This window comes from Vulpes vulpes, chromosome 9, assembly GCF_048418805.1.
Source record: "Vulpes vulpes isolate BD-2025 chromosome 9, VulVul3, whole genome shotgun sequence".
NCBI lineage: Eukaryota > Metazoa > Chordata > Mammalia > Carnivora > Canidae > Vulpes > Vulpes vulpes.
Genome location: NC_132788.1, coordinates 57,451,103 through 57,472,919, shown reverse-complemented (window position 1 = coordinate 57,472,919; position 21,817 = coordinate 57,451,103). Strand labels below are relative to the sequence as shown.

The 21,817-nt window shown below is 44.2% G+C and overlaps 1 protein-coding gene across 1 annotated transcript; it reads left to right on the top strand.

Annotated features, from left to right (window-relative positions):
- The first annotated feature begins 53 nt into the window (after positions 1-53).
- On the top strand, positions 54-13,303 carry CHCHD4 (coiled-coil-helix-coiled-coil-helix domain containing 4). Its single transcript, XM_025991550.2, has 3 exons — positions 54-256; positions 7,936-8,034; positions 12,176-13,303. The coding sequence occupies exons 1-3, from the start codon at positions 235-237 to the stop codon at positions 12,475-12,477; spliced, it is 423 nt and encodes a 140-aa protein (XP_025847335.1). The 5' UTR covers positions 54-234; the 3' UTR covers positions 12,478-13,303.
- The last annotated feature ends 8,514 nt before the right edge of the window (positions 13,304-21,817 follow it).

The following is a 21,817-nucleotide window of genomic DNA, read 5'->3' as shown; positions in this document are numbered from 1 at the left end:
GAGCCCCGAGCCGCGCGCGGATCCCTGGGGAATGTAGTTCCCAGCTGAGAGGGGCCGGGCTGGGGCTGGGAGGGCGCGGAGGCAGGCGCGCGGCGGGCAGGCCTGGAGGGGGCGGGTCCGCGTGGGCCTCGGAGCCGCCCGCCCTGCCTAAGAAGAGGTCACCGCGTGAGCCCGCTGCCGCCTGTGCCGCCGCCACCGCTACCGCCGCCAGGTCTGAGCCCCGGGGCTGCAGCCATGGCCTACTGCCGGCAGGAAGGTAGGGAGGTCGGGCTGCCATGGAGACCGGCCTACGAGGGCCTGCAGGGGACATGCGGGGCTGCCCCCCCCCCCCCCCCCCCCCCGCGGCCGTGCAGGCCCCGGCGTCCCGCGACCCCGTTGCGGGCGCGGGCGGCTCCAGGCGCGGCCCGGGGCCCCCTCTTCGGGACCCTTGGGAGGGCCTGGCGGTGGGGCCGCCACCTCCGCCTTGCAAATGAGAGAACGGAGACCGGGAGGAATGAGGCTGGTCCAAGGTCACTCCGAGCCTCGAACCCGGACCTCAGTAGGATCGGCACGTGGGAGCATTGTAAACTGGGGGGGGCACGGGAAGTGCTGAGCCGCTTCCTCTGGCTTGTAATTGGGGATTTATTGTTTTTACTACCGCTTTTAACCACACGTCGCGCGTTTTCCTTCGCACGCGCTGTACAGGAGTGCTAAAAGTGCCACCCACGGGTGCATTGACCGGGCGCCGGCTACGCCTGAGGCACCGGACCCCGTCGGTCCTGGAGCTGGGGTTCGAGCTTCCGCAGTCTGATCACCGCCCAGTCTCGTTCCTCTGGGATTCCAGGAGCTCTCAGCTGGAACAGCACCACCACCACCTCCACCTCCACCTCCACCTCCACCTCCACCACCTCCTCCTCCACCTCCACCTCCACCACCTCCACCTCCACCACCTCCTCCTCCACCTCCTCCACCTCCTCCACCACCTCCACCACCTCCACCACCTCCACCTCCACTTCCACCACCACCTCCTCCACTTCCACCACCTCCACCTCCACTTCCACCACCACCTCCACCACCTCCACCTCCACCTCCAGCTCCACCTCCTCCTCCACCTCCACCTCCACCACCACCTCCACTTCTCCAGCAAAGTGCCCATCTCTTCCCACCTCTCTCCACTTTCCTTCATCTGTTCCTACCTCTGCTGAAGAACCCAGGAGTCCCAGGGCCTCCCCACACACCGCCACTAACTAGCTTTCTGTCCCTGAGCTGCCATCTAACCAGGCCCCAGTTTCCAGTCTTGTAAGATGAGAAGTTGGTCTTCATTCATTTAGATCACTCACGGGCATCTTGTCTGTGCCTGTTGATAGGGATGGTGGACACATGAGAAAGTAAAGCTACCCAGAGAGTTGGAACTCACCCAGAAATTCTTTGGTGAATAGTCAGTCTGGTTCCCTTAGTTTGTTTCGGGGATCTGAAGACCAGAGGAGATGACCTACCCAAGGTCTTTCATACATCCTGTTAGAACAGCTCAGTCTAAAATGTCAAGCTTTTTCCCCAGTACCTCATTCTGCTTTTGGACCCACTCCTTTCTGGGGTCATAAAGCCATAATACTATGATTTTCTAATACTCACTGATGTCTCTCCTGAGTACTATTTTTAGGGATAAATAGTGGTGCCATGAACAAAAGTTCTCTCTGCCCTTACCACTTTGTTAGTAGACCTCTTTTTTTTTTAAATTTTCTTTCTCTGGGTTTCTTGTTTTTTTTTCTTTTTTTTTTTCCCTCTGGGTTTCTGATTTACTTCATTTAGCAAATAATTTTGAGCTTTTTAGATATAATGTGGCTATGCAGACGAATAAGATCTCTCCTTGCCTGTAAGGATATCTAGGAGTCAGGTTTTTTTGGGAAGGAAAGGTAGTTTCCATCTGCCACCAAAACATGGATCTTTATCTTTTTCTGGGTCAAAGATCTGTCTCTAATTTGGGGATGAGAATTGAAAGCCCCTACCTTATATGGCTCCAGCCTGACTGGTTGGTTGATTGATTTCTTTTAAGATTTTATTTATTTATTTGAGAGGGGGAGAGAGCACAAGCAGGGGGAACGGCAGATGGAGAGGGAGAGGCAGATTCCCCACTAAGCAGGAAGCCCAATGCATGGTCTCCATCCCAGGACCCCGGGATCATGACCTGAGCCAAGGCAGAAGCTTAACCGCCTGAACCACCCAGGTGCCTCTCCAGCCTGCTTTCTAACTACCCCATCATTGCTGAGCCACACTTGCATCTTGGTTGTACTTTGCCTGATACCTCTGTCCTTCAGCTCTTCCCACAGCTGGCTCTTCATTCTGAGTTCTGAATCAGTCACTTGCCTGTGCAAATTTACTTCAAGGGTCCCCCCCACCCTCCAGCTTTCGGGTCAAAAGTTTTGGCATCCAAGGTGTTCCATAGTGTGGACTCAGCCTTTCTCCCTGGCCTGAGACCACCCACACTTTTCTGTATCAGTGCTACACCAGTCCTTCTTTTTGTTTCCTCTTTTCTGTTGCTGTCTGCTTTCTCCAGTTCCTCAGCAAACATTTATTGAGCCCCGGTGATGTGCCAGCCTCTGAGCAGGTGCTGGTGAGCACAGATGACATGATCTGCTTCTTAGCATTGGGGAAGAGATGGGCACTCTTTCCGGGTTGGATCTGCTGAAGATTTTGACATGTAAAGATTCTGTGTATTCCGTTCCCCTTTCTGGGAGCAATGAGACCACCCATCCAAGGTTGTTTTGCTGTAATCTACTGAATGGTAGTAATGATTCTGTCTTCCTGTTCTTTGCTGAGGTCTTCAGTTTGGTTTCTCCGTTCTACATTTATTTGTTTGACACATTTTGATTACCCACCATGTTCTGGGCACTGTTCTAAGCTCTGGGGATACTTCAGTGAATGGAATAGACAAATCCATGCCCAGGAAGAGCTGACACTTCCATAGGGGTGACAGGGGTAAGCAAATATATGGTAAAACATCAGGTGAGGAAAAGCACTGGAGGAAAAAACCAGGCCAAGGGAGATGGAGAGCAGTCAGAGAAGGCGGCATGTGAGCAGGAGGTATGAAGGCAGGGAGAGAGTGGTTGTGAAGATATCTGGAGAGTGCTTCCAGAAGTGAGGACAGCCTAGGCCCAGGCCTAGAGGTGGGTGTGCACCTATGTGTCTAGTAAAAGCAAGCGGGCATGGGGATGGAGAGAGTAATTGGTGGGAGATGGCCTCTTAGAGGTGAGGGATGCAGATTTTTCTGCCTGTATTTGAAAGTAGAGTGCCAACCAGATTGGAAGATGGAGGTTGAGAGAAAGGAGTCAAGGATGGAAAAAACTACTGAATTGGAGGTGTCTTGGTATCTAGCTGTTCAATCAGTCTTCCTATTTTCTTTTCTTTTTTTTTTTTTAAACATTTATTTTCTTTTTAATTTTTATTTATTTATGATAGTCACAGAGAGAGAGAGAGAGAGAGGCAGAGACACAGGCAGAGGGAGAAGCAGGCCCCATGCACCGGGAGCCCGATGTGGGATTCGATCCCGGGTCTCCAGGATCGCGCCCTGGGCCAAAGGCAGGCACCAAACCGCTGCGCCACCCAGGGATCCCAGTCTTCCTATTTTCAGCCTTACCCTTAAGTCCTGCTTTCAGAGTGGGCACTTCGGCCCCTGATTCCTGACCCTTACCAGGGTCCAGGGGTGACAATGGATTTTCTTCTAGCTGACTTCCCCTCCATGTGACTTTGGGCTCAGCTTTGTTAGATCAGAGAGCACTCTGCACTCAGCTTGCCCACTTCTCAAACTTTACTGACCTTTCTAGTCTGTGATTATCTCTTTTTGTGGCCATTCTATCCTTGTCATTTAATGCCATTTAAAAAATTACTGTCTTTTGAGTGGAATTTCAGGTGAGAGCAGAAACTCACTTCACCTCTTTTGTTTAAGCAAAGTCTTGTGGTTCTTGCCCTGACCATGGGAGGAAGAGGATGAGCTGCTGGGGGACCTGTTTCCTGAGGCCATAAGAAGGTGCTTGAGATCACAGCCTGTTATGTGCTTACGTCCAGATTTGAACCCCAGGCCTAAAGCTCTGTGGTATTGATGCCACTGAGCCAGACCTCCCAAAACTGGGCTTCTGTCTCAGGCTCAGAGCTGTGCTTCTGTTCTTTCTACAGATGGTTTCTAGCCCTTATTATTTGTCCATGTAACAAACAGCACCATCTGGATACCAGGATTAGGGATGCAAAGATAAATCCCTGCCCAGAAACCATAGATCACCTGGGGGACCTTCTTTCCCCCAGTTTTAGGGTATGAATGTGTCCCCCCAATTTCATAGGTTGAAATTCAGACCTCCAAGGGTGATAGTAGGTGGGGCCTTTGAGAGGTGCTTAGGGACTGAGGATGGAGCTTTCATATATGGGATGAATACCCTCATAAAAGAGGCTCTGGAGAGACCTCTAGCCCCTTCCACCCTGTGAGGACACAACAAGAAGGCAGCTGCTGTGACCCAGGAAGGGGCCCTTGTCAGAAGGTGACCAGGCTGGGGCCTTGATTTTAGACTTGCAGACTCCAAAGCTGTGAGCAATAACTTTCTGTTTATAAACTACCTCAGTGGTGGTATTTTGGTTTAGCAGCCCGAACAGACCAAGAGATCCATCCAGGGTAGGAAAAGTGCTGCTCAGCGAGGCTCAGAATCCTTACTTTTTCTTCCTTTCTTTTTTTTTTTTTAAGATTTTATTTATTTATTCATGAGAGACACAGAGAAAGAGAGGCAGAGACATAGGCAGAGAGAGAAGCAGGCTCCATGCAGGGAGCCCCATGTGAGACTCGATCCTGGGACTCCAGGACCGCGCCCTGGGCCGAAGGCAGGCACTAAACCACTGAGCCATCAAGGGATCCCCAGAATCCTTGCTTTTTCTGCCAGACAGAGCTCAGCGGGCCCATTCTCCCCACACTTCATTTCTGTCCGTGAAGCCTGTAAGACTTAGGTGAAGCCACCATAATCAACTAAAGGTATCCATAAACTGCAACTTTATTTAAAATGTTTAAATAAACATCCACTAAGTAAAAAGACTGGTGGAGGAGGTGAGGAGCAGCAAGACCCAGTACTTTGCTCTTGAGGCTCTTAGAATCTGAAGGATTTCCAGATGAAGCTCATTTTGCTTGTGTGATGACAATGCCGACAGGCCACCAAACATCAGTCAAAGACCCACGGGGGCCCTATGGTGCTCTCACACGAGCAGCAGGTGGACAGGCCCTTGCTTCCTCTCGTGCACTCCCCAGTTGTGTGGCCTTGGCTGGGTAGAGGAGTTGAGGCACCCATCCTAGGAGTTCACAGTCAGGGACAGGACTGCAGCTGAGCGCATGGAGGGAGAGCTCCCATGTGACACGCAGGCAGGAGCTGCTCATGGGACGGCAGCACCACGGGTGGGCTGGAGGCCCAGTTGCCAAGTGTGCCAAGGGTTGGCCATCCTTAACTGTCTGTTACCCTGTGAGGGAGACCCTGTGGAGGCATAGAAGGGTGCCTTCCCTCTGTCCCCTGAACAGTTGTCTCTGGAAGTGTGGCTCTGGCTTTAGCTCCAGTACTTTCCCCACGCCTGTTCCCTAAATATTCCAGCCCAGTGCGGTGGAGTGGACCCACATCTTTTTCCTTGGTCTCTCTTAACAAACATGTGACTGAACTTTTCTAAATGTGAAGGGAAAGCAGCTGCAATACTGAGAGAAAATGCCAGCAGCTCTGAGAGCCATGCTTCTGCAGGCCCAGCATCTGCCCCCATTGTAGCTATCACTCTGGGCCACTGACAAAGGCCTTGTCCAACAGCCAGTTTGGATGAGACCTGGAGAAGTCTTAAATGCCAGGTGTCTCCCATCCCATTCCAGATGAGGTCCCGTTGTCCCACATCTCTTGGATGAGAATGGGTAGTCATAGGGTCACTGAATTTGTCCTTGCCTTTCCCCAGGTGAGCACCCAGTAGCCTAGAAGAAAGCTCCCATTTATTCACTCAGCAAACATTCTCTTGATTCTAAGCTTCTTGGGGCTTTATTGTACAAAACATTTATTCCTGCCCTAAACACACAAAGCTTTCAGGACAGTGTCTGAATCATGTTCAGGACCCTGTGTCACCTGTTGTTTTTATGCTTGTGTGTCTTGAGGTAGGGGACATGGTGGGCCTAGGTAAAGGATCCCCACAGCATGGCCTTTGGAGACACACAGAGCTGGGTTCAAATTCCAGACTGGTGCGAGCTCAGGCACATTATTTCCTAGGGCCTTAGGCTCACCCCTATAAAATGGGGCTCCTCTTGGCTCCTCTCAGGCTAGTGATGGGACGGCAGGAGCTAGCTGACATGCTGGCCCCAGTCTGCCCTCCAGGGACTACAGGGAAAACTGATGACATGCAGAGTGTGTAGGGTGCTGAAGACAAAGTGCTCCCAACCACAACAGGAATATCAGATTCCTGCTGTGTAGTTAGCTGATGGCCACTGGCTCTAGGAAGGTAAAGTAATGTGGACAGCTGTAAGGTGCAGGGGAGAGAGCCGGAGGGTTCCTGCCTTGCCATTGCCGGCTGGTTGATTTTGAGTAACCACTCCGGGCTGGTTTTCTGATGTATAAAAAGCCATGGATCACACCCATCCCAGTTCAGTCAACACTGATTCCCGTTCCTGTGCCCACAAAGCCTCCCATGAGGAGACACTCCTCACACAGCATGCAGTTGGCTCCCACCACTCAGGAGGCTCAGGACCCCCTAGCAGCCAGGCACATAGGGCCGGGGGCTCTGGCCTGATCGGTTCACAGGGTTCACATGAAGCGCTGGCTTCGCGATGCTACTCCTTGCAGGGCCTCCTGCTGACCCTGCCGCTCAGCCTGTTATGTTTAGGTTTGGTGATTGTTCTAAAAAATAACAGACTGCAGATTGTCATAGAAGTGGCTAACATCAGCACTTCATGAAATGATCTCTCCTCCCCCAGTCATTCCACGAGTTGGGAAACAGCCCCAGGCCTCATGGGTCGTGGGGAATGGCCACAGCATTCTCCACCATAGTGACCCCTTCTTTTTGGCCATGATTAGGGGCCAAGAGGCCAGAGGGAGTCTTGTGGGTGCTTAATTGTGGGGCTACCTGTGTCCTGGGCCTTTCAGAGGCCGGTTATAATCTCCCACCCGGCACCTTCTTGGACACACTTCAGTGACTACATCAGCCAAGTGGGCTGCGAGGGGATGCTGGCCGGTCACCCACATCACTGCTGTCTCCTCTTGTCAAAGCTCTCTCTCTTCAGACTTTGTGTGCATTCTGAATGGTGTGGGTAAGCCCATGGGGGGCTAGAGACAAGTCTTTCCCTGCATACATTTTTCCCAAACCTTCCACCCACATTCATTCGAGCCCTAGTGGAGCAGGGTGGGGTGCCCAGTGGCAGGTACTGCGAAGGCCCTCACAAGTCATCTTCATTCCATTAGAGTTGTCTGAAGGCTGGCAAGCTTGCAGCTCCCTGCTGGGCCTGGGGAGGATAGGAGACACGATAGGTTGATGCGGCCTTCATGGGTTGATGGGACATAATGGGGACAGTTGGAATGCCATGGGCGTTCTGAGATGGGACTGCCCCTTTCTTGATGGGAAGAGGGAAAAAGTTGTTGCACCAGAGTAATCAAATCTGTGGACTAGAAGCAGCTGCGTTTCATTAGATCAGGCATTTCATCTCCTCCCTGGAGGGTGCATATGGCATCTTCTTCCTCACCATGACCTGGTGGATTTACTGTTTTGGTTGCAGGCACGGAGTAGAAGTGGCTGCTAGACCATCATACAGACTCAGTGATGCAGCTCAGGGAGGGCAGTTTGATGGTCCCCTCGCTTTGGGGTTTTGCATAGGACAGTCTTAAAACTTGGTTTGTGTGGCTTTTTTTTTTTGGGTTTGGGGCAGCTTGGCTGCTCTTGAGTGAGATGTTTCTTTCTCTATTCTCCAAATACTAGGGAAGGATCGAATCATATTTGTGACCAAAGAGGACCATGAAACTCCGAGCAATGCAGAGCTGGTGGCTGATGATCCCAACGATCCGTATGAAGAGCATGGTAAGTGACACAGGCCTCCTGGGGACCCACAGACCCTTCCTGGGGAGAATGCCCAAAATTCCTTTCCCATTTTGTCCTGGCCAATGTTGGGCTCTCAGGTGTCCTTCCCAGCCATGGACTAACTGTGATTGATGATCTATTGCAGTTCTGGGTGCCACAAACCGTGTAAGATGGGGAATTTAATCAATTAATGTTATGATTTAATCAATATATGTTCTGACTTTTCTACCAACTGGCTCTTCCTTGTCTCTCCCTCTCCTCGGGTCTCCCCATTCCCTGACATGGCAGTATTATTAGGCCACTTAATAACCGATAGTGGCCTCTAAGTGTTTGAGAGGGGAGGTTGTGCAGCTTGCCACATCACATCAAAAGTTAGAAGTGATTGAGCTTAGTGAGGAAGGCATGTCAGGAGTCAGGATAGACCGAAAGTTCGGCCTCTTATACCAGTTAGTCAAGTCTTGAATGCAAAGGAAAAGTTTGTGAAAGAAATTAAAAGTGCTACTCCAGTGAACACATGATAAGAAAGTGAAACAGCCTCATTGCTGATAGGAAGAAGGTTTTAGTGGTCTGGAGGGAGGATCACACCAGCCACAACATTCTGTTAAGCCAGAGCCTAATGGAGGCAAGGCCCTAACTCTTTAATTCCATGAAGACTGAGACAGGTGAGCAAGCTGCAGAAGAGAAATGTGAAGCTAGCAGAGGTGGTTGTTGAGGGTTAAGGAAGAAACCGTCTCTGTAACATGTAAGTGCAAAGTGAAGCAGCAGGTGCTGATACAGAAGCTGCAGCAAGTCATCCAGAAGATCTAGCTGAGATCATTAATGAAGGTGGCTTCACTAAACAGATTTTCAACGTAGATGAAACAGCCTTCTGTTGGAAGAAGATGCCATCTGGGGCTTTCATAGCTACAGAAGAGAAGTCAGTGCCTGGCTTCAAAGCTTCAAAGGAAAAAAAAAAAAAAACAAAGCTTCAAAGGATGGGCACTCTTATTAGGGACTAATGCAGACTTGAAGTTGAAGCCAGTGCTCACTATTCCAAAAATCCCAGGGCCCTTAAGAATTATGCTAAAAATCCTCTGCCTGTGCTCTATAAATAGAACAACAAACCCTGGATGACAGGACTTTTATTACAACGTGGCTTGCTGAAAATTTTAAGCCCAGTATTAAGACTTACTGCTCAGAAAAAAAAGATTCCTTTTAAAATATTACTTCTCACTGACAATGCACCTGGTCACCTAAGAACATTGGTGGAGATGTACAAGATGAATGTTGTTTTCATGCCTGCTACCACAACATCCATTCTGCAGCCCAGGGGTCAAAGAGTCATGATTTCAAGTCTTACTGTTTTAAGAAATACATTTCATAAGGCTATAGGGGCCATAGATAGTGATTCCTCTGATGGATCTGGGTGAAATCAATCGAAGTCAATCTTTTTGGAAAGGATTCACCATCCTAGATGCCATTAAGAACATTGGTCATTCATGCATGGGAAGAGGTCAAAATATCAACATGAACAGGAACTTGGAAGAAGCAGATTCCAAGCCTCATGGAGGACTTTAAGAGGTTCAGCACTTCAGGGGAAGAAGTAACTGCAGATGTGGAGGAAATAGCAAGAGAACTGGAGATTAGAAGTGGAATCTGGGAGCTCAGTCCATGCCTTCAGCTCAGGTCATGGTCCTAGAGTCCCAGGATCGAGTCCCACATTAGGCTCCCTGCTCAGCAGGGAATCTGCTTCTCCCTCTACCCCTCCCCCCTGCTCATGCTCTCTCTCACACTCTCTCTCTCAAATAAATAAAATCTTAAAAAAAAAAAGTAGAGCCTGAAGGCATGACTGAACTGCTTCGATCTCATGATCATGCTTTAACTGATGATTTCTGGGGATGGAGTGAAACAGGTGAAAGGGATTAAGAGTATACTTACCCTGATGACATTGAGAAGGGTATAGAATTATATATATTGTACACCTGAAAAGAAATATAGCACTGTATGTTCATTATATTTCAATTTAAAAAAAAGAAACTTTATCAGGTGAAAAGTTGCTTCTGATTAACAAAGAAAGTGGTTTCTTTAGGTGTCCACATCTGGTGGAGATGCTATGTAGATGGTTGAAATGACAACTAAAGACTTAGAATAGTTGATAAAGCAGATTGATTTCAGTTTGAAAGAAGTTCTGCTGGGGGGTAAAATGCTATCAAACAGCATCACATGCTACATGAAAGGAAGAGTTCGTCGATGCAGCAAATTTCATTGTCGTCTTATTTTAAGAAATTGCCGCAACTACCACCCTGATCAGTCAGCAGCCATCAACATCCAGGCAAGACTTCCACGAGCAAAAATTTACAATTCGTTGAAAGCTCAGATTATGGTTAGCATTCTTTAGCAATAAAGTATTTTCATTTAATGTATGTACAGTGTTTTTTAGACATAATGCTATTATGCACTGAATACACTACACTGTGGTACAAACATAGCTTTCCTATGCACCAGGAAACCAAGAAAGTAATTTGATATGCTTTATGTGATACTGGCTTTATTGTGGTGTCTGTGACCTAACCCATAATATCTCTGAGGTGTACAGATGTACCTGTACCATGCTGGCCTGCGTAGGGAGAGGTGGTAAGATGTGGGGGAGATAGCTTGGGCTCTGGGAATCCTTTGGGCCCTGGCTGTAGTCCTGACTAGACTCCATTGCACGACAAAAATTTCATGTGCAAACTGTGATTTGTAGTACATATTGAAGAAGGTTGTCAAAAAGACTGTGTTTTACCACAGGTAGTTTGGTACTTGAGTACATGCCCTGCAGCTGCTGATGGTCTAGTGGTGAATTGCCTGCTGGGGATGTGCTACCCACTGAGATGCCCACTGTTAGCCCATTTTATAAGTAAGGAACTGCAGCCGCAGATCTGTTGATCATTGAAGTTTTCTGAGCTAGAATGAAGAGGCAGGGTTCAGCTTAGGCCAAGGACTTTGGACACTAACTCAGAGTGCCATGCCTTAGTACTTGGTTGGAGTGAAAAACTGTGTAATTTCACCGGGCATTTTAGAGTCTTAACAGAGTGCCCTCGGTCCTGTAAAAGCAGGTAAGAAACTTCTATATGAATCCTATTTCCCTGTCTATTACAAAAGGAAATGAAGCCATCATCTTGAAAGCATTTTGGAAAACCAGGAAATACTTTTTTTTTTTTTAAGATTTCAGTTATTTATGCATGAGAGACACACACACACAGAGAGAGACATAGGCAGGGGGAGAAGCAGGCTCCATGCAGGGAGCCCGACGTGGGACTCCATCCCAGGTCTCCAGGATTACGCCCTGGGCTGAAGGGAGGCGCTAAACCGCTGAGCCACCTGGGGTGCCCCCAGGAAATACTATTTAGATGTGAATAAGGTTCAAAGACAAGAAAGGGTAGAATTCAAACGTAGGGGGGCCTATAGAATATTGCAACTGATAGTCAGTCTGTAGGTGCACCCCACCCTGATACACATGTGCTGTTTAGCAGTTTGGTTCATATGGTTAACATCCCTCTAGATTTTCACTGTTATGAGACTAGAACCACATCATCTGGTATGCCACCAGCTTTGTCCTTACACAACATGTCTTGGACATCTTCCTGTTGGTGCAGAAGGCTTAGACTCCTCTTTGCCAGTCCTCACACTGAGCTGAGCTTCTGAGGATGGTTGTAGAGCCAGAGGGGCTTGACGGGGTGGTCTGGTCCTGATCATTTGAACGGGAGCAGAGCAGAGAACAAAAGAAGATCAATACCTAGCTCAAAGTGTTGGGGCTTTGAAAAGGCTTCTTGTTAACCAACCCAATGATGGCTTGTTCTTTGGATTAAATGGTTTCCAGTGTTTAGCTCTGGAGCACAGCCACAGCCATTGCACTGGGAGGCTACTGAGAATATATAGTGCATGGAGAAAGTTGCCAATGATGGCTTCTCTCCAGCCAAGCCAAAGGATGCTGCATTTGCACCAAGCATTTGAACCCAATCCAAATTGAATTGTAGATTCACAGGGAAGGGTGTACCAGGCAGCAGTTCCTACTGTTCTGTACCTCCCGAGTAGCTTTTGAGTACTGGACTTGGTTTTGCTTTTTCAGAGACCTTTAAGAGCCTGTCTCACCTTTTCCTTGCCCATCTTCCTGTTCTAGGATTGATCCTGCCAAATGGAGACATTAACTGGAACTGCCCGTGCCTTGGGGGAATGGCCAGTGGCCCCTGTGGGGAACAGTTCAAGTCAGCCTTTTCCTGCTTCCACTATAGCACAGAGGATGTCAAGGGGTCAGACTGTGTAGACCAGTTCCGGGCCATGCAGGAATGCATGCAGAAATATCCCGACCTCTATCCCCAGGAGGACGAAGAGGAGGAAGAGGAGAAGAAGCCAGCAGAACGTTTAGAAGAGACAGCTGCCACTGAGGCCACTACAACCAAAGAAGAGGAGGGGTCAAGCTAATAAAGGCCACAAGGCACTGGGCTCCAGTCCTACTGCTTCAGAGTGATAAGAACCTTTTGCAAAATGCCTTTTGGTCATTCTCCGAGAAAGTGTCTTTCCCTCTGTTGTTCTGTGCACTATATAATGTACAAAATAACTTATATTGATGATCAGGGATCTTGGTCCTTTGACATATACACTGGAAAAAATGTATGTGTGTCTCACATAAACCTATCAGCAAATGTAGCTGTCACTTTTGAATTCTCAGATTACCCTGAATTTTGCCACTTTGAAAATAATGTGCTGACTATACTCAGCAACCAAAAATCATTATCTGAGAGTGTCTTGTGAGTGAGCTGATTTATTCTGATTGATTATATCCCTTTTAGTAGATTTTTATACCCCTTTGGGAAATGAAATAGAAACAAAACCATCTTCCTTTAAAAATGCTGGACTGGGGCCATTCCTAATACAAGAGGCCAGATGCTCAGATACTTATTTCTCAAGAACCATCTTGACCTTGAGTATATGAGGAGGTACTATATTTCATTTCTGATACATTTTGGTTTTAATTTTTACGTTGAGCTCCCATGTTTTCTGTGTTTGGAAATTGGAGCTTTAGACCCTCTGACTCATAAACCCTTTCTGAGTGAAGAGAAAGGCTGGTTTTGCTGTTTGTGTTATTCCAAAAGCCCTGGTTTGGGGCCTGTGTTCACACTGGTTCTGTGTCAGCCTGTTCAGATGCAATGTTCTTGAGAGGTGGGGACCTAATTGTTACCAAAGTAGCAGCTAAGAGAAGCGGTGTGAATTAAAGAGTCAATTAAAGGAAAACATGATTTTTACCTGATGTTGAATGTGTCCTTTGTTTTTACTAATTAAAAATGTTTTTGAGGGGATCCCTGGGTGGCGCAGAGGTTTGGCCCCTGCCTTTGGCCCAGGGTGCGATCCTGGAGACCCGGGATCGAATCCCACATCGGGCTCCCGGTACATGGAGCCTGCTTCTCCCTCTGCCTATGTCTCTGCCTCTCTCTCTCTCTGTGACTATCATAAATAAATAAAAATTAAAAAAAAAATAAAATAAAAATGTTTTTGATAAGGAAATAGAAATATGGAAATCTCCCTGAAATTCTTCCTTGAAGATACTGGTAAGCTGGTTTGAGTCTGTTAAAATTTTCTGTGTTGAATTCCTAGCAAGCCAGCTGGTTTGGCAATGAGCAGATCCTTCATACAGATACTGCTGTTAATTTGTGAGGTGGGGAAGGCTCTTCCCATCTTGAAGATAAGGACCTGCAGCCCTTGGAGGTTAGATAACTAGCCCAAGGCAACTGCAGGACAAATTTAGGCCAGGATGTAGCAATACCTCATTTGTCCCTGGTGTATTAGTTACCTATTGCCATGTAAAAAATTACTTTAAAACTTAGCAGCTTGAAACAAACATTTATTATCTCACAGCTTCTGTTGGTCAGGGGTCTGGGCACAGCTTACCTGGGTCCCATGGCTCAGTCTCATGAGGCTGTGATTGAGGTGTCAGGCAGGGTTGTGATCATCTCAAGGCTTGACAGACCTCCAAAATCACTCAGGTAGTTTGGGGCAAAATTCGGTTGCTTGTGGGTGGTTGGGCTGAGGGCTTCAGTTCCTCACTGCCTGTCTGCCAGAGTCCTCCCTCAATTCCTGGCCATGTAGGCCCCTGCTTAGGGCAGCTCATAACATGGCAGGCAGTTTCTGTGAGAGCAAGTGAAAGTAAGATGGAAGCCGTGACTCAGAATCACAGTGATTGGCACCAGCTACCCACACATGCAGTGTTTTCTGTCTGTTTTCTTATTTTGTGATGCAGGCTGGTGCAGCTTATCAGTCATGCTTCTTAGCAGAATATTGTTCTGCTTGCATTGTTTCTGTTCTCAGTAATTTCTATGACTATAAATATTAACATTTTGGTAACCCATAAATGTTATTAAGATAATAACATTTTAGTAGCCCAAACTACTAGAAAGGAGCCCTTATATAAAAATAAAAGCCTTGGGCAGCCCCGGTGGTGCAGCGGTTTAGCGCCACCTGCAGCCCAGGGCGTGATCCTGGAGACCCTGGATCGAGTCCCATGTCAGGCTCTCTGTGTGGAGCCTGCTTCTCCCTCTGCTTGTATCTCTGCCTCTCTGTGTGTGTGTCTCTATGAATAAATAAATAAAATCTTTAAAAAATAAAAATAAAAGCCTTTTCATTCACCAGGAAGAACCAAAGAAAAGTCACATGCATTAGATAATTTCACATATAACTTTCAGGATCTGATACAGGCCCAGAATTGTACTTGTCGAAATCACTTGTTAGTGTGATGTAAGTAGAAAGACTTTTTCCTCTTATCAGCCAGAGAGGGCAGAAAAAGCACATAGTTCCTCAAAATTGGGCATTAGGAAGATAGTAGGGCTGTTTGGTGCTCAGTGCATCTTATCAATAACCACAGTTGTGGCTGGACCAGCCCTTATGTTTCTTATATGTTTGCAAGATCTCCTGCATCAGTAACCATCAGGAAACTGGAAAAATTTTTCAAAAAGCTTATTACTTAGGGAACCTGAAATTATAATGTGCCACACAGTGAAGTTGGGGGGAAAGTGGGAGAGAAGGTCAGAGAGGGAGTAAGCAGGCCTAGGGTTCTGCTTTTATCAGAGTTGAGGGTGGGGCCTAGGGTTTCATGGGTTCATTTTTACTGGTGAATTTAAAATGTAAGAGTGGGAATTTAAAGTGCAGGAAGAGAAAAAGCAAATGGCCTAAGGGTCAGTTATAGAAACTGACTAGGGGGATCCCTGGGTGGCGCAGCGGTTTGGCGCCTGCCTTTGGCCCAGGGCGCGATCCTGGAGACCCGGGATCGAATCCCACGTCAGGCCCCCGGTGCATGGAGCCTGCTTCTCCCTCTGCCTATGTCTCTGCCTCTCTCTCTCTCTCTGTGTGACTATCATAAATAAATAAAAATTTTAAAAAAAGGAAAAAGATACCATGAACAGGGTAAAACACAAGCTGCAAGCTAGGAGAAGATATTTGTAGTGTATGTAATTGGCAAATGATTGATAACAGAATATCAAATGGACTCCTAATAATAAAACTACAAACAGCCCAGTGGGAAAATGGGCAAAACATATGAACAGGCTATTCAGAGAAAAAGAAACAAGAATGTTTAATGTGAATTTGAAAATATATTTATCCTCATTATTAAGGAAGTACAAAATCAAAAATAAAATAAGATATAATTTCAAACTCACCAGATTGGAGAAATTTTAAAACTTTGATCATAGTGTTGGCTAGAATGAAAACTCTTACACACTTGCAGATATAGGAGGTAAATTTATAGAACCACTTGGAAAGCACTTTAGTATAAACTAATGCAAATGAACACAGACATAATTTAGGAATAAGCAAATTGTCTCAATGGAATGCACCCTAGAGAAAATATTATACATGTGACCAGGAAACACCCAGAGTAATATTCAGAGGAGCCTTGCACATAGTCCAGAAGATTGGATAAAGACATTTCGTTATATTCTTGTGATGCCATTCCATGGAAATGCTGATGAACTACAGCTTCCTGCATCAAGGATATTCTCAAAACACAAGGCTTAGCATAGGAACCAAGTCACCAGGAATGAATATAGAATTTCTACAGCAATTTTGAAAAAGAAAGCAAAGCTGGAAGCATCATCATTCTGGACTTCAAGCTATATTACAAAGCTCTAGTGATCAAAACAGTATGGTACTGGCAAAACCAGATATATACATCAGTGGAACAGAATAGAAAACCCAGAAATGGACCCACAACTGTATAGTTAATTAATCTTTGACAAAGCAGGAAAGAATATCCAATGGAAAAAGACAGTCTCTCCAACAAAAGGTGTTGGGAAAACTGGACAGCAGCATACAAAAAAAGAATGAACTTGGACCACTTTCTTATATCATACTCAAAAATAAATTCAAAATAGATGAAAGACCTAAATGTGAAACAAGAAATCCTAGAGGAGAACACAGGGAGCAACCTCTGACCTTGGCCACAGCAACTTTGTACTAGACATATCTCCTGAGGCAAGGGAAACAAAAGCAAAAATAAACTATTGTGACTTTATCAAGAATTATCTACATATATAATAATCTGTGAAAGAAACTACATATCTTAATGATATATTCATTGACATATATGGCAACAATAAAATAATGAAAAGGAAAATAATTATAATAATGAAGATAGCAATTCATTTGGGAGAAGCTTTTTATTTTTTGTTGTTTTGGTTCAATGCATTTAGAGAAAGATGCACAGGGGCTTCAAATATATGAATAGACTCCCATTTTTTTTATAAGCTGAGAAGTGGTTTTAATAGGGTTAATTCTGTTTAAAATAATAATAATTAATAATTTAACATACTATTTCTCAAATTAAGAGGTAAAAATGGAAACAGACCCTTGGAACTTTTTTTTGAAGCATTTGTAAGGACATCACAAAATTTGTATTTCTCATGAGACACTATGGCCTAAAAAGTATTATATAGTTCGTCTAAAAGGTTTTTCTTTCATATACAAGTAGTGGTTATTCTGGTACTATAACAGACTAGAAACACGGAAGAACTTTCCATCACTAATGTGTTATAAGCCATGTGTAAAGCAACCTTTAAAAATGCATAATAGTTTACAAAATAGTGTGGGAAATCCTCAGGGGGTTAAACATGAAGAGGGATCCAAAACTGAGAAGCTGGGGCTCCTCTGGAGTTATTTACCGAACCTGGAAATGTGGATCTTAACAGTTATACACAGACAGGAGACAATGTCATGAATCCACATAAGGCAGAAAGGAGGGATGAGGACTCCTACACAAAGCCTGTGTTTATAAGGATTGAAGTCTTTAGCAAAAATGTGAGCTAGGAAAATCTGATAAAGGAATTTAACAATGAAATTATTCTGCCACTTTGTTGGCTTCTTTTGGGGAACAAAATCTTGCTTTCATATTGGCTTAGAGTTCAAATTTATCCCCATGTGTATAGAGTCCAGAAAAATCAAAACAAAAGATTAATCTGAAAATTCCTCTGTGCCATATATGAGGAGGGAGAAAATTCAAATCCTCTCTGCATAAATACGGCTCAACTAGTATGTTGGGTTTCCCTATGAATTAATATTTGCCAAATATGAAACCATAATTTTAAATTGCTGAGAATATCCCTCAAAAACTAGAGTGGAATTATATTTCCATGGATATCAGGTATTGGTTATTAGGTAGAGTGAGACATTTTTATTTATTTTTTATTTTTTATTTTTTTTGAGTGAGACATTTTTAAATGCTTAAAGACATACAAACATACAAAAAATAATGAAATATGAAGAAAATACATAATTTTAAAATACTACCAGGTGGATTAAAAAACAACAAATGAAACTAACTCTTAGGAACAAAAAAATAAAATAAATATAATATACTAGTAATGGATATGTGAAATAGCTGTTTAAACACAGTTGAAGAGAGAATTAGTGAACTAGAATATTAGACTAAAGAGGTTATTCAGGATGTAGTTCATAGAAATAGAGGTGGAAAATATGAAAAAGATTAAGGAATAGAGAAAAAATAATAAGTTTTAACACACTGAATTGGAACTTCACAAATAGTGAGGAAAAGGAAAACAAGTATTTGAGGTGATAAAGATATAAAACTTCTCAGGAAGTACATTGATTGAGCCTTGATAAGACACACATAACAATATAAATGTAGTAAGGATATCCACATGTAGACAAATTTTAGTGAAAATATGGGATACTTTAATACAAGAAATTAAAACCACCAAGAGTGGAAGGAATTTTCCTTAAAAGATAAAGATAAAGAAACTATTTTTTCCTAAAAAGAATTTTCATAAAGACAACATAATTCTGAAAAAAAGACTGCCCAGGGGATCCCTGGGTGGCTCAGCAGTTTAGTGCCTGCCTTCCACCCAGGGTGTGATCCTGGAGCCCTGGGATCGAGTCCTGTGTCAGGCTCTTTGAATAGGGAGACTGCGTCTCCCTCTGCCTGTGTCTCTGCCTCTCTCTCTCTCTCTCTCTCTCTCTCTCTCTGTGTGTGTGTGTTTCTCATGGATAAATAAATAAAATCTTTAAAAAAAAAGACTGCCCAAATTATCTACAATTTACTTTTTAGCCATATATATTAAGATTACCATGTTACAACAGAAAATTTATAACCCCATGTTTAATCAATTTTTTTCAGAGAGAAAATTCTGTGAAACATAAGATTGTTCTAATGAGAGTGGAAACATTTTTTCTTAAGATATTTCTATTGCTGTTTTGTTAAACCCTGACCTTTTCTCCCCCACATGGTTTGCATAATTTTTATTATTTGTTTCTCAGCACTGATTAGCACCAAGGGACTGTGTCATGGCCATTGACCATGAGCATCCGGATACATACCAGGATTGGGTCATTTGTCTATGTCATGCCCGTGGAAAATGAAATGATGAAGTCCACACAATATATGATCACAAAACAACTTATCAGCAGCAGAATTGTCTGAGTAGCCCTTTTTTTCCGGGGAGCTTTTTGGAAGGAGACTTTTGCTGTGAAGATGCTCTGACTGCTGTTTATGTCTGCACAAGAGAATTATCGTGTATCCCCTTGACAGGACCATAAGACCCATGAAGAAGACATCTCTAAATGCCTTCAGTGTGAAAAAGAAGTCCCTGTGGATATAGATTATGGGCAAAAAGGAACAGTGCTCAGCGAGGAACCAAAGACTAGCCTGGGTCTCAATGGATGTGGCCAAAGTACAGAGGAACAGGTTGCTACAGATGGATATGTCAGGACCCATAAGAAGAGAGATAAACACAGGATGGGATTTAAGTTTGAATTTAGCCGCCCAGGGCTGCGGGGCTGCTGGTAGCCTGAAGCACACTCAACAAGCATGTAGTACAAATAGAGAGTCCCCTTAGTACCTTGTTAAGGAGGACAATAACTTTACATTTGAAGTCACTGGATACCCTGTGTCTCCAAATGTCTGCAGACACCAAGAACCCCATGGTGAAGAGCATCATTATATGGATTATAGCTAAGTGGGTAATGGTCAGGTCCGTGAGCTTGAGCTTGGGTCTCACAAGGAAAACTAAAATGTGGAGGAAAATAAGTAAGGTGTTTTCTGAGATCCCTATACCAGCTTGAGGGTAAAAGACATTTTTTTTTTTATGGCAACATAACTGGAACATTTGTTCATCTTCATGTGAATGAGAAAGCAAACAACATTATTTTTGGAAAGAAAAATAAGAAATTCTGATAGCAGTGGTGTTTTCATTCAGTCTATGAATCATCACATCACCCTTTTCATCTCTAGAATCATCACTTTAACCACAATAATTCTATGTAAATACGACTTGCCTTTATTCAGCATTTGAATTTCAACTCAAATACTCATGCCTTCAAGGAAATAATTTTTGTGTATCTTCCCTTCACCTCATGGTGGCACTAACATCACACACCCTTCTCCATGAGCCTATCATACCTATTACTCTCTTTTAAAGCACATATTATTTTTTTATTTTTTTAATAATAAATTTATTTTTTATTGGTGTTCAATTTGCCAACATACAGAATAACACCCAGTGCTCATCCCGTCAAGTGCCCCCCTCCGTGCCCATCACCCAGTCACCCCCACCCCCCATCCTCCTCCCCTTCCACCACCCCTAGTTTGTTTCCCAGAGTTAGGAGTCTTTATGTTCTGTCTCCCTTTCTGCTATTTCCTACCCATTTCTTCTCCCTTCCCCTCTATTCCCTTTCATTATTATTTATATTCCCCAAATGAATGAGACCATATAATGTTTGTCCTTCTCCGGTTGGCTTATTTCACTCAGCATGATACCCTCCAGTTCCATCCACGTCAAAGCAAATGCTGGGTATTTGTCGTTTCTAATGGCTGAGTAATATTCCATTGTATACATAGAATACAATGTATTTATCTATTGTATTCGTCTTTATCCATCATCTTTTGATGGACACCGAGGCTCCTTCCACAGTTTGGCTATTGTGGACATTGCTGCTATAAACATCGGGGTGCAGGTGTCCTGGCGTTTCATTAAAGCACATATTAAAAGAGAGTAATAGGTACAATAGGCTTGATGGGATGAGCACTGGGTGTTACACTATATGTTGGCAAAACGAACTCCAATAAAAAATATACAAAATAAAAAATAATAAAGCATACATTACCCTATTTAATGGTAGCTCTTGTTTACTTTTCTATCTCCCCTGCAAATTCCCCAAGATCAGAGGTTCTGACTTTTTTGTCTTTGGATCCACAGCATCTGGAACACTGATGCTTACTAACAAATATTCACTAAAGCCTTTTGATGTAAATTTTGGACAAGGGGAAATAAGAATCTTCCAGGTAAGCAATCCCAGCAGGACCATTCTCACCGTTTATTTATTGAAGTGCAAAATTATGAAGGATTTAGTAGTTTGTAACCTAGATCAAGATAGCCTTTGTTTAAATCCAGATTCCACTATCTAGGTGAGCATTGTCTACTCTCTTAACTGATTTTGTCTCAGTTATCATGAGTAAAAGGAGGATAATAATAGTACTTTCATTGTAGCGTTGTTGGAGGAATGCATCAGTAAATATATGAAAAGCATTTAGCAAATGCATGACATATATGGAGCATATAGGATTGCTAACAATTGATTTACTATTTATTACCACTTAACTTTGGCTTGAGAGTTGCATATACATATAATATGTGTATGTATATATAATCTATATATATATATATATATAGTCATATCTCCCCTCAGAATCTCCAGGTGAATAGTAAGAACGATGGAATAAGTGATTCTAAAAATCTATTATAACCATCTAATTATATTAATATACTTTTAAAAATTTATTTATTTATTTATTTATTTATTTATTTATTTATTTATAATGAGAGAGCACAAGCAGAGGGGGAAGGGGTAGAGGGAGAGGGAGAAGCAGTCTCCTCGCTGAGCAGGGAGCCTATGTGGAGCTGGATTCCAGAACCCCGAGATCATGACCTGAGTCAAAGCAAAGGTGGACACTTAACTTATTGAGCCTCCCCGGCGCCCCATAATTTTATCAATATGTATTTCTAATAGAAGCCAGAGGTAATAGGAGTCATTGCCCTTGACATAATGCTCATGAAATTAATGCCAAAAACACAGAGAAATACAGAGAAACAACTGGCACAGTAAAGGGAGGCCAAATATCCCCTCTGGAATATACCAATGCCATGTGACTAGGGGGAGAAGAATGCCTATATCTTTACGAAGTGTGAATCTTTTCTTGACTGTCAAACTCTCCTATGGAATATATTTTTGTATTAAGGAGAGAGAGATTTGGGTTAAACAA

Excerpts from the sequence above, each read along its gene's own strand:
- CHCHD4 (XM_025991550.2), top strand. The coding sequence starts at position 235 with ATGGCCTACTGCCGGCAGGAAG. Across the intron at positions 257-7,935 it reads GGCCTACTGCCGGCAGGAAG|GGAAGGATCGAATCATATTT; the intron begins GTAGGGAGGTCG and ends TCCAAATACTAG. Across the intron at positions 8,035-12,175 it reads CGATCCGTATGAAGAGCATG|GATTGATCCTGCCAAATGGA; the intron begins GTAAGTGACACA and ends TTCCTGTTCTAG.